This window comes from Triticum aestivum, chromosome 3B, assembly GCF_018294505.1.
Source record: "Triticum aestivum cultivar Chinese Spring chromosome 3B, IWGSC CS RefSeq v2.1, whole genome shotgun sequence".
Taxonomy (NCBI): domain Eukaryota; kingdom Viridiplantae; phylum Streptophyta; class Magnoliopsida; order Poales; family Poaceae; genus Triticum; species Triticum aestivum.
Genome location: NC_057801.1, coordinates 798,563,775 through 798,577,160, shown reverse-complemented (window position 1 = coordinate 798,577,160; position 13,386 = coordinate 798,563,775). Strand labels below are relative to the sequence as shown.

Here is a 13,386-nt window from a genome sequence, read left to right as displayed (position 1 = left end):
ATTCCAAATGCCCAAAATAAATACTTATGAGCTCCTAAAAATATTGGTTTGATTTTTATCTCTGTCCAATATTTTCGGAGAGCAATATGAACATTTTCTTGGACCTTTTTGGAGCAATTTTTATTTGGGTCATTTCCAAAAATGATTCTGAGGGTTTGACAAATCCCCATTTCAAAGTTAAATTGAATTTAAACATGATGCACACATGACTAGCTAACCTTGAGCATACCAGAATTAGGGATGTGACAAGAATGAGTTCACAACGGTACAAAAAGAGGTGATTTATTTTCTTATACTAACGGAGCTAATGAGATTCTATGTTGAGTTTTGTGTTGTGAAGTTTTCAAGTTTTGGGTAAGGATTTGATGGACTATGGAATGAGTAGTGGCAAGATCCTAAGCTTGGGGATTCCCAAGGCACCCCAAGCAAATATTCAAGGACGACCAAGATCCTAAGCTTGGGGATGCCCCGAAAGGCATCCCCTCTTTCGTCTTCGTCTATCGGTAATTTTACTTGAGGCTATATTTTTATTCACCACATGATATGTGTTTTGCTTGGAGCATCTTTTATGATATGAGTCTTCTCTTTTTAGTTTTCCACAATCATCCTTACTGTACATACCTTTTGAGAGGGACATGCATGAATCGTGATTTATTAGAATACTCTATGTGCTTCACTTATATCTTTTGAGCTAGGCAATTTTGCTCTGGTGCTTCACTTATATCTTTTTAGAGCACGGTGGTGGTTTTATTTTATAGAAATTTATGAACTCTCATGCTTCACTTATATTTTGAGAGTCTTTAAACAGCATGGTAATTTGCTTTGGTATAAATTTAGTCCTAATATGATAGGCTTCCAAGAGGGATATAATAAAAACTTTCATGTAAAGTGCATTGAATATTATGAGAACTTTGATTACTTATAATTGTTTTGAGATATAAAGATGGTGATATTAGAATGCTAGTGAGTAACTGTGAATTTGAGAAATACTTGTGTTAAGGTTTGTAAATCTCGTAGCATGCACATATGGTGAACCATTATGTAACGAAGTCGGAGCATGAGGTATTTTTTTATTGTCTTCCTTATGAGTGGCGGTCGGGGACGAGCGATGGTCTTTTCCTACCAATCTATCCCCTTAGGCGCATGCACATAGTACTTTGTTTCGATAACTAATAGACTTTTGCAATAAGTATGTTAGTTCTTTATGACTAATGTTGAGTCCATGGATTATACGCACTCTCACCCTTCCACCATTGCTAGCCTCTCTAGTATCGTGCAACTTTCGCCGGTACCATACACCCACCATATACCTTCCTCAAAACAGCCACCATACATACTTATTATGGCATTTCCATAGCCATTCCGAGATATATTGCCATGTGACTCTCCACTATTCCGTTTATTATGACACGCATCATCATTGTCATATTGCTTTGCATGATCATGTAGTTGACATCATATTTGTGGCAAAGCCACCATTCATAATTCTTTCATACATGTCACTCTAGATTCATAGCACATCCCGGTACACCGCCGAAGGCATTCATATAGAGTCATATTTTGTTCTAAGTACCGAGTTGTAATTCTTGAGTTGTAAAGTAAATAAAAGTGTGATGACCTTCATTATTAGAGCATTGTCCCATGTGAGAAAAAAATGAGAAAGGCCAAATAAAGAAAGGAGATGGCCCAAAAAATGAGAGAAAAGAGAGAAGGGGCAATGTTACTATCTTTTTTCCACACTTGTGCTTCAAAGTAGTGGATAGTCTCCTATGTTATCACTTTCATATAGTAGTGGGAATTTTCATTATAGAACTTGGCTTGTACTCCCTCTGTTCCAAAATAGATGACCCAACTTTGTACTAAAGTTAGTACAAAGTTGAGTCATCTATTTTGGAATGGAGGGAGTATATTCCAACGATAGGCTTCCTCAAATTGCCCTAGGTCTTTACGAGCAAGCAAGTTGGATGCATACCCACTTAGTTTCTTTTTGAGCTTTGATAAACTTATAGCTCTAGTGCATCCACTGCATGGCAATCCCTACTCACTCACATTGATATCTATTGATGGGCATCTCCATAGCCCGTTGTTACGCCTAGCTGATGTGAGAATATCTTCTTCTTTTTGTCTTCTCCACAACCACCATATTCTATTCCACCTATAGTGTTATGTCCATGGCTCACGCTCATGTATTGCGTAAAAGTTGAAAAAATTTGAGAACATCAAAAGTATGAAACAATTGCTTGGCTTATCATCAGGGTTGTGCATGATTTGAATATTTTGTGTGATGAAGATGGAGCATAGCCAGACTATATAATTTTGTAGGGATAAGCTTTCTTTGGCCATGTTATTTTGAGAAGACATAATTCCCTTGTTAGTATGCTTGAAAGTATTATTGTTTTTATGTCAATATTAAACTTTTGTTTTGAATCTTATGGATCTGAACATTCATGCCACAATAAAATAAAATTACATGAATAAATATGTTAGGTAGCATTCCACATCAAAAATTCTGTTTTCATCATTTACCTACTCGAGGACGAGCATGAATTAAGCTTGGGGATGCTTGATACGTCTCCAACGTATCTATAATTTTTTATTGTTCCATGCTATTATATTATCTATTTTGGATGTTTTATATGCATTAATATGCTATTTTATATTATTTTTGGGACTAACCTATTAACCTAGGGCCCAGTGCCAGTTCCTGTTTTTTCCTTGTTTTTGAGTTTCACATAAAAGAAATACCAAACAGAGTCCAAACAGAATGAAACCTTTGTGATGGTTTTTCTTGGAGCAGAAGACAACCAGGAGACTTGGAGATGAATTCGAAGGAGCCACGAGGCGGCCACAAGGATGGAGGGCGCGCTAGAGGGGTAGGGCGCGCCCCCACCCTTGTGGGCCCCCGTGACCCTCCTGGCCTAATTATTTCGCCTATATATTCCCAAATATCCCCAAACCACTAGAGGATTCCACGAAAACACTTTTCCACCGCTGCAACCTTCTGTACCCGTGAGATCCCATCTAAGGACCTTTTCTGGCACCCTTTCGGAGGGGGATTCAATCACGGAGGGCTTCTACATCAACTCTATTGCCCTTCTGATGAAGCGTGAGTAGTTTACCACGGACCTACGGGTCCATAGCTAGTAGCTAGATGGCTTCTTCTCTCTATTTGATTCGCAATACCGTGTTCTCCTCGATGTTCTTGGAGATCTATTCGATGTCATACTTTTTTGTGGTGTGTTTGCCGAGATCCGATGAATTGTGGATTTATGATCAGCTTATCTATGAATAGTATTTGAATCTTCTCTGAATTCTTTTAAGCATGATTTGATATCTTTGTAATTCTCTTCGAACTATCGGTTTGGTTTGGCCAACTAGATTGGTTTTTCTTGCAATGGGAGAAGTCCTTGGCTTTGGGTTCAATTTTACGGTGTCCTTTCCCAGTGACAGTAGGGGCAGCAAGGCACGTATTGTATTGTTGCCATCGAGGATAAAAAGATGGGGTTTTCATCATATTGCTTGAGCTAATTTCTCTACATCATGTCATCTTACTTAATGCGTTACTCTGTTATTGATGAACTTAATACTCTAGATGCAAGCAGGAGTTGGTCGATGCGTGGAGTAATAGTAGTAGATGCATAATCATTTTGGTGTATTTGACACGGACGTGATGCCTATATTCATGATCATTGCCTTAGATATCGTCATAACTTTGCGCTTTTCTATCAATTGCTCGGCAGTAATTTGTTCACCCGCTGTATTATTTGCTATCTTGAGAGAAGCCTCTAGTGAAACCTATGGCCCCCGAGTCTCTTTTCCATCATACAAGTTTCTATTTTCCATTATATAAGTTTCCGATCTACTATTTTGCAATCTTTTACTTTCCAATCTATAAACCAAAATACCAAAAATATTTACTTTATCTTTTATCTATTTCTATTAAATCTCACTTTTGCAAGTAACCGTGAAGGGATTGACAACCCCTTTATCGCGGTGGGTGCAAGTTGTTTGATTGTTTGTGCAGGTATTCGGTGACTTGTGCGTTGTCTCCTACTGGATTGATACCTTGGTTCTCAAACTGAGAGAAATACTTATCTCTACTTTGCTGCATCACCCTTTCCTCTTCAAGGGAAAAACCAACGCAAGCTCAAGAAGTAGCAAGAGTGTATCCCATTTTGGTTACCCGAATTGGGAGCACTTTACAAGATGTATGCTTTTCATGAGGTTATGCTTGTCACCTTGGATCTTGGTGATCCTCCCATCAACCAAGATAATATGGACATTTGGGTCCTTGTTGATACGCTTCCAATTCTACCGCTATGTGAGTTTCTCAAACATAGTTATTAAGCCATTTATATTGTTTATTTCAAAATAGTTGACAACTTATTTCCACTGATAGCTTATTTTTGTTCTTCAAAGAATGTACGGAAGATAGTAGACAGAACCTACTACAGGATGACGCAGAATTAACTTATCAGGAGAAAGATCATCTTATCTCATTTCTTATTGATGTTGAGAATTACAATATCAATTATCAAACTCTTGTAACATCTATGGAGATGGCATGGTAAGATTTTTTACTATTACGACATCCATGCCTCTTTTGCATAAATTCTTCTAAAGCTAAACTACATTGCTAACTACGACGTTATTACTATGTTTTTCAACAGAAAATCCCGAAGGATTGTGTGCCTCATCTCACGCTTCCCAAAGGTCACCTTGATGTTATTAGCTTACGGCTAGGTTTGCCTAGGCTTCACTACTGTTCATACGAGATTTCTAAAACCGATGAAGACCTGACAATCAAAGCATGGAAAAAAATGTATGGACAATCGTAGGGAGCTACTTGGAACCAACATTGTGCGAAGCGCAAGAATTGAAGACAGGATAGTCTCCATTCTCCATAATGGAGAGTCAGGGCCTATCTTGTTTTATTCTATTTTACCTTAGAGAGGGTAGTTAGGTCCTAGCTGATACTCATGATCATGTGCTAAGAACAATTAAGAACGGTTGGTTAGATGACTATGATGATGATGAGTATGACTTGTTATTATGATAACGAGTAGAAGTTGTATCATGATGATGAGTACGACTTGTTATTATGATACCAATGATGAGTTTTTTATTATTATGATGATGCATGATGCTAAGTTGTTATATAAGCATGATGAGTTATTATTATTATTATTATATGTGTATGTGTCTGTGTGTGTGTGTATGTGTGTGTGTGAAATGAATATGGATTAGGCCTCTTTTGGTTCATAGGATAGGATTATCACAGGAATAGGAATCTTGTAGGAAATGAGATGACATGTATCTCAAATCCTATGAGTAGGAATAGGAAACAAGATGTCATTTGGTTGACACCAAAGGAATTTTTTCATTGAGTCTAGGCTCTTTTTTATTTTCCTATGAAATGTGGAGGATAGGAACCAATCCTATGTGGGAATAGGAATCCATTCCTATGAACCAAAGGGCTCTAAAGGAAAAAATTCTATAAAAATCCTATCCTCTAGAATTCCTATGAAATTTCTCTAAACCAAAGGAGGCCTTAGATTCAAATGGAGGCAACATGTGTAGCGTCTGTAGCCTGCATCTTCACGTGCATCGTGACCGCCCACTCGGTGTAGTTGGCCCGGGTGAGCATGAGGTATGAGGTGGAGCTAACGTGCTCCTTCACCGTGTTTTGCACTACCTTCACCTCCCTGCCTCGCCTCGTCTTGCTCCACCCGTGGCTCACTGCCCGCATCCGTGGCGGAGTGCGCGAGCCAGCGACCTGTACTGCCGTGCCAGAGTTCTTCCGGTCGAAACCTTGGCTTTGATGCCACGTGCTGCTGTCGAAATAGGAAGGCGATCACGACAGAGAGAACTGGGGTAGGAGACAAGTGTTTGTGTAACATTCAACTTGCCGCTTTCTCTTATTTCTCTCAATTTATTTGTCCTATGATTACAGAAAGTAAAACCTGCCTATGCCAAAGCTTTATGGTCGTGCCATCCCACGACGCTCGATGTGGGCAAGGTGCGTATGCGTGCCGCGATCACGTTCGCATGCCATCACACGACCGGATCAAGGCCGCCCATAACTAGCTAACTAATCAACAGAATGTAAGTCGACAAAGTCATGTACACGCACACGTCAGTTGGCCGTTTATTTTGCCAAGTACAGCAGTAGTACTGTGCTACTAAAAGGAAATTAACTGAATTTGCAACGGGATGGATTATGGCCAACACTTTTGACGCCGTGCGTGCAGCACACCTTGTCACGAAGCGAAGCGCAGTTCACCTTCACGCCCCTGGAATCGGAGTACATCTTGACGCAACGCACCGCACCTTCACGTGCGCGCCGGCAAGAAGCACACGAGCCCGCGCATGCATGCATACAGCACACCTTTCGCGCGCGTCTACATGCATGCATCACACACGTCGTCGCGCGTCCCATGTACACAACCTGTGTCGCACACGTGAAATCCAGAGAAAACACCAATTCTAGGTGTGCCACGCGAAAATTAATAAGCAGCCAGCTACCAGGATCGTGACTGGTGCACAGCACTGTTTTTTTTTTTTTTTTTGAGTTGGCAGTGCGTTACCGTGACAGACAAAACAAATTCGGAGAAAACAGTGCAACGTGCGCACGCACCCAATATAGCCAGCGTCCTCGTCGCGCACGTAACAGCGACGTTCCACGGTAAGTTAATCCCACCCACCGCCAACGCCGGCCGCACGGCATGCATAGTTCGCATCAGCGCCGCGTCACCGGCCACCGAAAAGCGTCCATCCTATTCCTACACCGTCCAAATCAACCGACGACGGACGGACGGAGGAATCGTCCGGCGCACGCGACGCGCTGCGAACGGAAGGAGGGAAATATGGAAACGACAGAGGAGAAAGAGGAAGACAGCCAGAAAGCCAAACGGCCGGGACGCGCGCGAGGCGATGGTCAGCGAGCGGCGCGAGAGGGAGCCGAGCCGACACGTGTAGTACGCAAGAGCGATGGTGATGCTGACGTTGGCCTTTCTCTTTCCCCCGGGTACGCCGCCCTCACCTAGGCTCTCGCACAAAGCCTAAAGTTCCATCAGTCCCATCCCCGGAGAAGAGAGCGACCAGACCAGCCGATCGACCCCAAAACCTCTCTCGATTCGAGGCCGCCCTCCGCTCCACTGGGCCGGCGCCTTCCTCTGTCCGGGCGGGGGCGGCTGACCACGCGATTTAGCCAGGTAATTAAGGAATCGCCCTGCTCATCTTTGCTGCAATCCTCGCCGGAGTTCAGTGATTCTGCGTCGTCGTTGCTTGCCTGGCTTGGTAGAGAGCTGGGGCGGTCCGCGCGTCCTCTTAATTTTCAGTTCTGAGGGAGTGGGGAATTTACTAGTCCAGTTTGTGTGCTGCTCTTGCTCTGCTTGTGGTTGTGGGGATTGCGGTGCCCCTTCTTGTTTCTTCCCTCCAACAGAGGTCTTTGCCGCAGATCCGCCCGACCAACATTCACCTCATCCCGCTCGGACTCGAAAGTCTTGATTACTGACTTATCGGTTAATTACATGGTTTATTGATTCATCGGCCGGCCGACTTTCCCCAAATTTACTCTATATATGGTCGAAAAGATCCTACAGAGCGATCGGGGGATTCTGATTCTGATGCTCATACCATAGTGTAATTGTTGTATCTACAGTCATTGAGTAGCTAGTACCAGTAGCAGATTCATGTGTTAGCTCATTCATTGTTGCATGACTGCATTTCGTTTCTTGTATGGCACTTCCATGTTTACCACACATATATGCCTAGTCATCGTATAATTAATCTGTGAACCTTTTTAAGACTACTTTGCGTCTTAACCCACTAGCTAGGATTCTATGTGTCGTCTCTGTCTTCGCACTAGGGCCAGGCAACCAAAGCACAAGCGAGCATTATCGATAGTTGTTATCCCAACCATCCTTGCCAGATCTGATACATACATATGAAGAAAGGCCTATAGTCATTCTGTGATGCGCGTGCAGGCATTTTTATGGTAATATATTATGATCCTACTCGATCCGTACAAGATAGTACTCCCTCTATTCCAAATTACTCGTCGTGGTTTTAGTTCAAATTGAACTAAAACCACGACGAGTAATTTGGAACGGAGGGAGTACTTGTTGGTTGCCGATCATCTCCCTGAACCACACTTCACCGATCGAATATGCTATGGCTCTCCCCATTTGAGAAGGGAACTTCACCCATTTCGTTGACCTTTAATTGCCCTCGTCAGTCATGTCACATAGTGGTCTTTCATGGCCAGCCCACTCATTTGACACTCAAGGCCAGTCTCTAAGAAGTGACATGCTGTAAACATTTCATAATATTATACATGATCAGTATATTCCGCGTAACTCATGTTTCACCAGTTTTGATCAACTTTGTCTGAACTATAAAACTGTTTTCTGAATCACACATATCGTTTCTCTTGTTTTGGCATAGTGAAAATGGATGGGAACACCAGAGGAGGCGGACATTCTGAAGCATTGAAGAACTACAATGTGGGCAAAACATTAGGTCATGGCACATTCGGAAAAGTGATGATTGCAGAGCATAAGCTTACAGGACAGAAAGTTGCTATAAAGATTCTGAACCGTCGTCAAATGGAAATTATGGAAATGGAAGAGAAAGGTATGCCTCCTTCTCCTTGTACAATAATATACTCCCTCTGTCCCAGAATATAAGAACGTTTTTGACACTATGCTAGTGTTAAAAGCGTTCTTATATTTTGGGACGGAGGGAGTAGGATACATCCGACTTGCTTCCTCAGGATTTCGAGTTATCTGCTTTCAGAGTGCTGCTCAGACTTGTGGGCATGTTCCTGACTCCCACTTAAATCAATTAGTCGAGATAAAGTACATTAGCAGTTCAACTTGTTTTGCTGCTGCGAGTTAGTAAAATTTGCAGCTGGAATTTCTTCATAGGCTGAATGTCTAACACTTTACTTCTATTGTTTTCTCATATCTCGTTTCCAGCAAAGAGAGAAATCAAGATATTGAGGTTGTTCATTGACTTAATTCACCCTCATATCATCCGGGTTTATGAGGTCATTGAGACACCTAAGGATATATTTGTTGTGATGGAATATTGCCAGAATGGTGAGTTATTGGATTACATTGTTGAGAAAGGGCGGTTACAGGAAGATGAAGCTCGTCGAATCTTCCAGCAGGTGCCTTTCCTGCTCTTGGCCTGTTGGGAATAGCAATAGTTGTTCATTAATGAACTTTGCTGAGCTTCTTATTTTGATCGTGAAATATATGGACATCCTGGCCAATTGTCCAGTGCCCGCATTCTTCACATGCTTACTGTGTAATCATGAGCAATTTGCTTGGTTTGCATTCCTTGACTAAGTTTTAGCTAAGGATTTTTTTTCTCGACTCCGGAAAAATCGGTTTCAGGAAAATCATAAAATATTCATATTTTTTGGCACAAAATTTTCAAACAAATTTCAAATTCAGAAATTTCTATTGTATAAATATATTATATTTAAAACATAGTGCACGCTAAGTTGTTGCTGGTCCAGTGATCAGCTACTTTCTTTCCTTGCCGGTACCCAATGGCCCTGATTCAACTCTTCATCATCAGCACCGTAGCTGATACTTTTTATGCACTAAAAATATGAAGTTTCCCCTCCCCTAAAAAAATATGAAGTTTGCAAAAAAAAACGGAGTTGACTTCTGGCGACCTCTAGCAGAGAAGTCAGGCTCTGTAACCACCTGGCCGTGGACAGTTTTATGGTAGCCCATGCATACCCTCTTTTGGCACGATCGTGACGTTTGAATTCAAATGATTTTCTCTTCAGACGGTAACCGGTCATGTTACCAGAAAATTCGACAAAAAAAAGACATTTTAGGTTTTAGCTCAAGACTTGTACCACATATTGTTGCAAGCTTTGAAAGGTAATTTCTTTGTTTTTTGGATTGAACTGATCAACCAGGTAACGTCTTCTGGATGCGTCGAAATTTTAGTATCACTCTGGTGTTTCATCTTTTGATGCATGCGTTATCTTTGTATCAGTAAATAAATCAATTCTTGTTTAAATGGCATCCTATTCATCATGCCCTGATTGTCTTAATTAGTCTAAGTCCTTAAATCAAATTGTGCTTTCAAACATATAGAGATGGTATATCCTTCTGAAGGCGAATATGTAATTTGAAGGGTTCTTTCTGATTCACTGAATGCATATTGACGTTTTTTCTCAATAGTTTTTTGTTAACTTTTTCTTGAACAGATTATATCTGGTGTTGAATACTGCCACAGAAACATGGTTGTTCATCGTGATCTAAAGCCAGAAAACTTGTTACTTGATTCTAAATATAATGTGAAACTTGTTGACTTTGGGTTAAGTAATGTGATGCATGATGGCCATTTTTTGAAGACTAGATGCGGGAGTCTAAACTATGCTGCACCAGAGGTATTCACTTATTTGTATTATTTGACTCCTTATCCTCATACTTCTTCGCACACATCGTCTGCGGTAATAGCTTTAACCAGGATCTCTGCGCAGCTTATCTCAGGTAACTTGTACGCTGGACCTGAGGTTGATGTCTGGAGCTGTGGGGTGATACTTTATGCTCTTCTTTGTGGCAGAGTTCCATTTGAGGATGACAATATTCCCAACCTGTTCAAAAAGATAAAGGTGAGACATAACGTATGTAGATCAATTTGGATCTGACAAATGTATACCTTTTGTAAATTAATTGGACTTTAGCATTCCTTTTTTGTCTGGAGATTTGACGCCCCCTTGTTTGGTGTTCCAGGGAGGTTTCTATATCCTTCCAAGTTATTTATCTGATCTTGCAATGGATTTGATCCCAAGAATACTTATTGTTGATCCCATAAAGAGAATCACAATTCGTGGAATTCGGGACCACCCATGGTTTCAGAATCGCCTTCCTCGCTCCCTGGCAGTGACTCCACCAAACACGCCACAACAAGCCAAAATGGTACCCCATCTATTTCACATTTCAAGCGACTACCATATATACAGGATCTTGGATGGATGATAGGAAAACTAAGATCAACACTTTTTTCATGAAATGCTCTCTTTTATGGGTATAATATTAATGTAATATTTGCAAAAACAAATATTATAGAAATCAATGACCAAAGTTGTGCCCTGGGTTTCATAAAGGTAGCACATCAAGTCTCCTTGCGATGCTACTCTTTTATTTATAAAAAATTTCCTTTACTATCAAGCATTCAAATGCCGTTTATATAGCAATGATATGCTGATTTGCTATATGTTCATTTCTGAAGATTGATGAAAAAACACTTCAAGACGTTGTCAATCTGGGATATGATAAATATCATGTGGGTGGTTCGCTGTGTAATAGGCTGCAAAATGAGGTATATTCAAACAAAAATTAGTGGTTCATTCCATTCAGTTTTCATAACTGACTTTTGACTATATGTTTCCAGGCAACTGTTGCATATTACTTGCTCTTGGACAATCGGTTCCGGGCTACTAGTGGCTATTTGGGGGCTGACTATCAACAACCAATGGTTAGTCCACATTTGCATCATCTGTACTTGTTTAATGCATTAAAGGTTTAAGCACTATTAACTTGTGAATGGATGGTTCTCTAGGATAGGAGTTTTAATCAGATTACTTTATCGGAATCAGCAAGGCCTAGTACCAAGAATTATCTTCTAGGAAGCAATGGTTCTCAAGGCAGTGGCTTGCGGCCATATTACCCCGTTCAAAGGAAATGGGCTCTTGGCCTCCAGGTCTTGAACATTGTCCACTTTAGTTGGCTTTGTTTTGCACATTCAGCTGCGGAACTAATGCATCACTTATCGAACAGTCTCCAGCTCACCCTCGTGATATAATGATTGAGGTTCTAAAGGCACTTCAGGAACTAAATGTCCGCTGGAAGAAGAATGGAGACCACAACATGAAATGCAGGTGGTGCCCTGGGTTTCCTCAGGTCAGTGATATGTTAGATGCCAACCACAGCTTTGTTGATGGCTCTACCATCATGGATATTGGCGATGCTAATGGGAGGCTACCTACTGTGATCAAGTTTGAAATCCAGGTGAGCAATCTCACCTTCAACGTACTACTAATGTATTTGTTTGCAATAACAAAAAAAGGGATTTTGTACTCAATGTTGCCTTCACAGTCGGATCACTAGATAAAATAACGTGTCTGCAAGTAATGTCTGCTGGTTCACATTGACAAAACAAAATTCCCAAGTTTTAAGGCTGCACAGTATTGGTTGGTCATCCAGTCTATGCTTGAGGTTTTACAATTTCGCGGGCATGCATGGTACTGTATATGGTGTCTATTTGGCTCTAAATTTCTCTTACTTTTTTCTCCAGCTTTACAAGACCAAGGATGACAAGTACCTGCTCGACATGCAGAGAGTCACTGGACCCCAGCTCCTCTTCCTGGAATTTTGTGCGGCCTTCCTTACCAACCTTAGGGTTCTATAGTGCTTGTTTTGGTTGAGTGGTGAATAGCAGAACATATGACTGTCCTGTGCGGTGCGTTTCATTGTCGCAATGGTGAATAAGTGATGGTGTGTAAGTATGTAGGTTGTGCGTTTCATCTTCGGTTTACCCAGTCCCTGACAGTGAACCATGCTTGTTTTTTTTAAACATAAAGACTTTATCCAGATTAGGTGCATTTTACAGAAAGAACCGTGCTTGTTTGAGTGACTAGTCCTGTGTCAAGCACCAAAAAGTTGTGGTTGTTATAAATAAGATTTATATGGTAAATAGGTTGTGGTGAACCCTTTCTGTTTCTGCGAACAAGCCAGCTCGCATACCCTCCCCTCCCGCCTATTCGGCCGGCCCATGGGCAGGGCTGCACGAGCACCATCTTTTTATGTTTTTATCTTCTTTAAAATAATTTGTAATACAAAAGAAGTTCGAACCTAAAAAAAAAAGTGAACCTTTGTAAATGTTGCAGAAATCATAAAGTGTCCGTGTCTTAAAAAATGTTCACGTATTGGCAAAATGTTCGTGAATTTGAACAAAAATGCGTGAATTAAAAAAATGAATTTAAAAAAACGTTCATTGATTCAAAAAAGTTTTGTGATTTCAAATAATTGTCCACAATTTCAAAAATATTCATGAGTTAATTTTCAAAAATATTTAAAACAATTTTCTCGAATTTTGAGCGAAAAATTCCAATTTTTCCTAAAAATGTTCACAAAACTCAAAAAATGTTCGCTGATTCAAACAATGTTCGTCGAAGACATAAAATGTTTCTGAATTTAAAAAATTGTTCCCAAATTTCAATAGTTGTCTGCCTATTTATAAAAAGTTGTTCACAAGTTCCAGAACGAATTTACGCAATTTCAAAAAAAAAATTGTACAATGCAAAAATGTACAAGAGTTGTGGATGGCACGGGCTATGAGGTGGCTAGGGCT

General features: G+C 40.7%; 1 protein-coding gene across 2 annotated transcripts; it reads left to right on the top strand.

Annotated features, from left to right (window-relative positions):
• Nucleotides 1-6,991: 6,991 nt before the first annotated feature.
• On the top strand, nucleotides 6,992-12,743 carry LOC123072508 (serine/threonine protein kinase OSK4). 2 transcript variants are annotated; one of them, XM_044496068.1, is made up of 11 exons: nucleotides 6,996-7,214; nucleotides 8,449-8,637; nucleotides 8,982-9,175; nucleotides 10,238-10,420; nucleotides 10,514-10,645; nucleotides 10,767-10,952; nucleotides 11,266-11,355; nucleotides 11,428-11,511; nucleotides 11,596-11,736; nucleotides 11,814-12,044; nucleotides 12,331-12,743. In XM_044496068.1, the coding sequence occupies exons 2-11, from the start codon at nucleotides 8,454-8,456 to the stop codon at nucleotides 12,442-12,444; spliced, it is 1,539 nt and encodes a 512-aa protein (XP_044352003.1). In that variant the 5' UTR covers nucleotides 6,996-7,214; nucleotides 8,449-8,453; the 3' UTR covers nucleotides 12,445-12,743. The 2 variants fall into 2 exon arrangements, with proteins under 2 accessions (XP_044352002.1, XP_044352003.1); XM_044496067.1 differs by having other exon boundaries at nucleotides 6,992-7,214; nucleotides 10,238-10,645.
• Nucleotides 12,744-13,386: the final 643 nt, after the last annotated feature.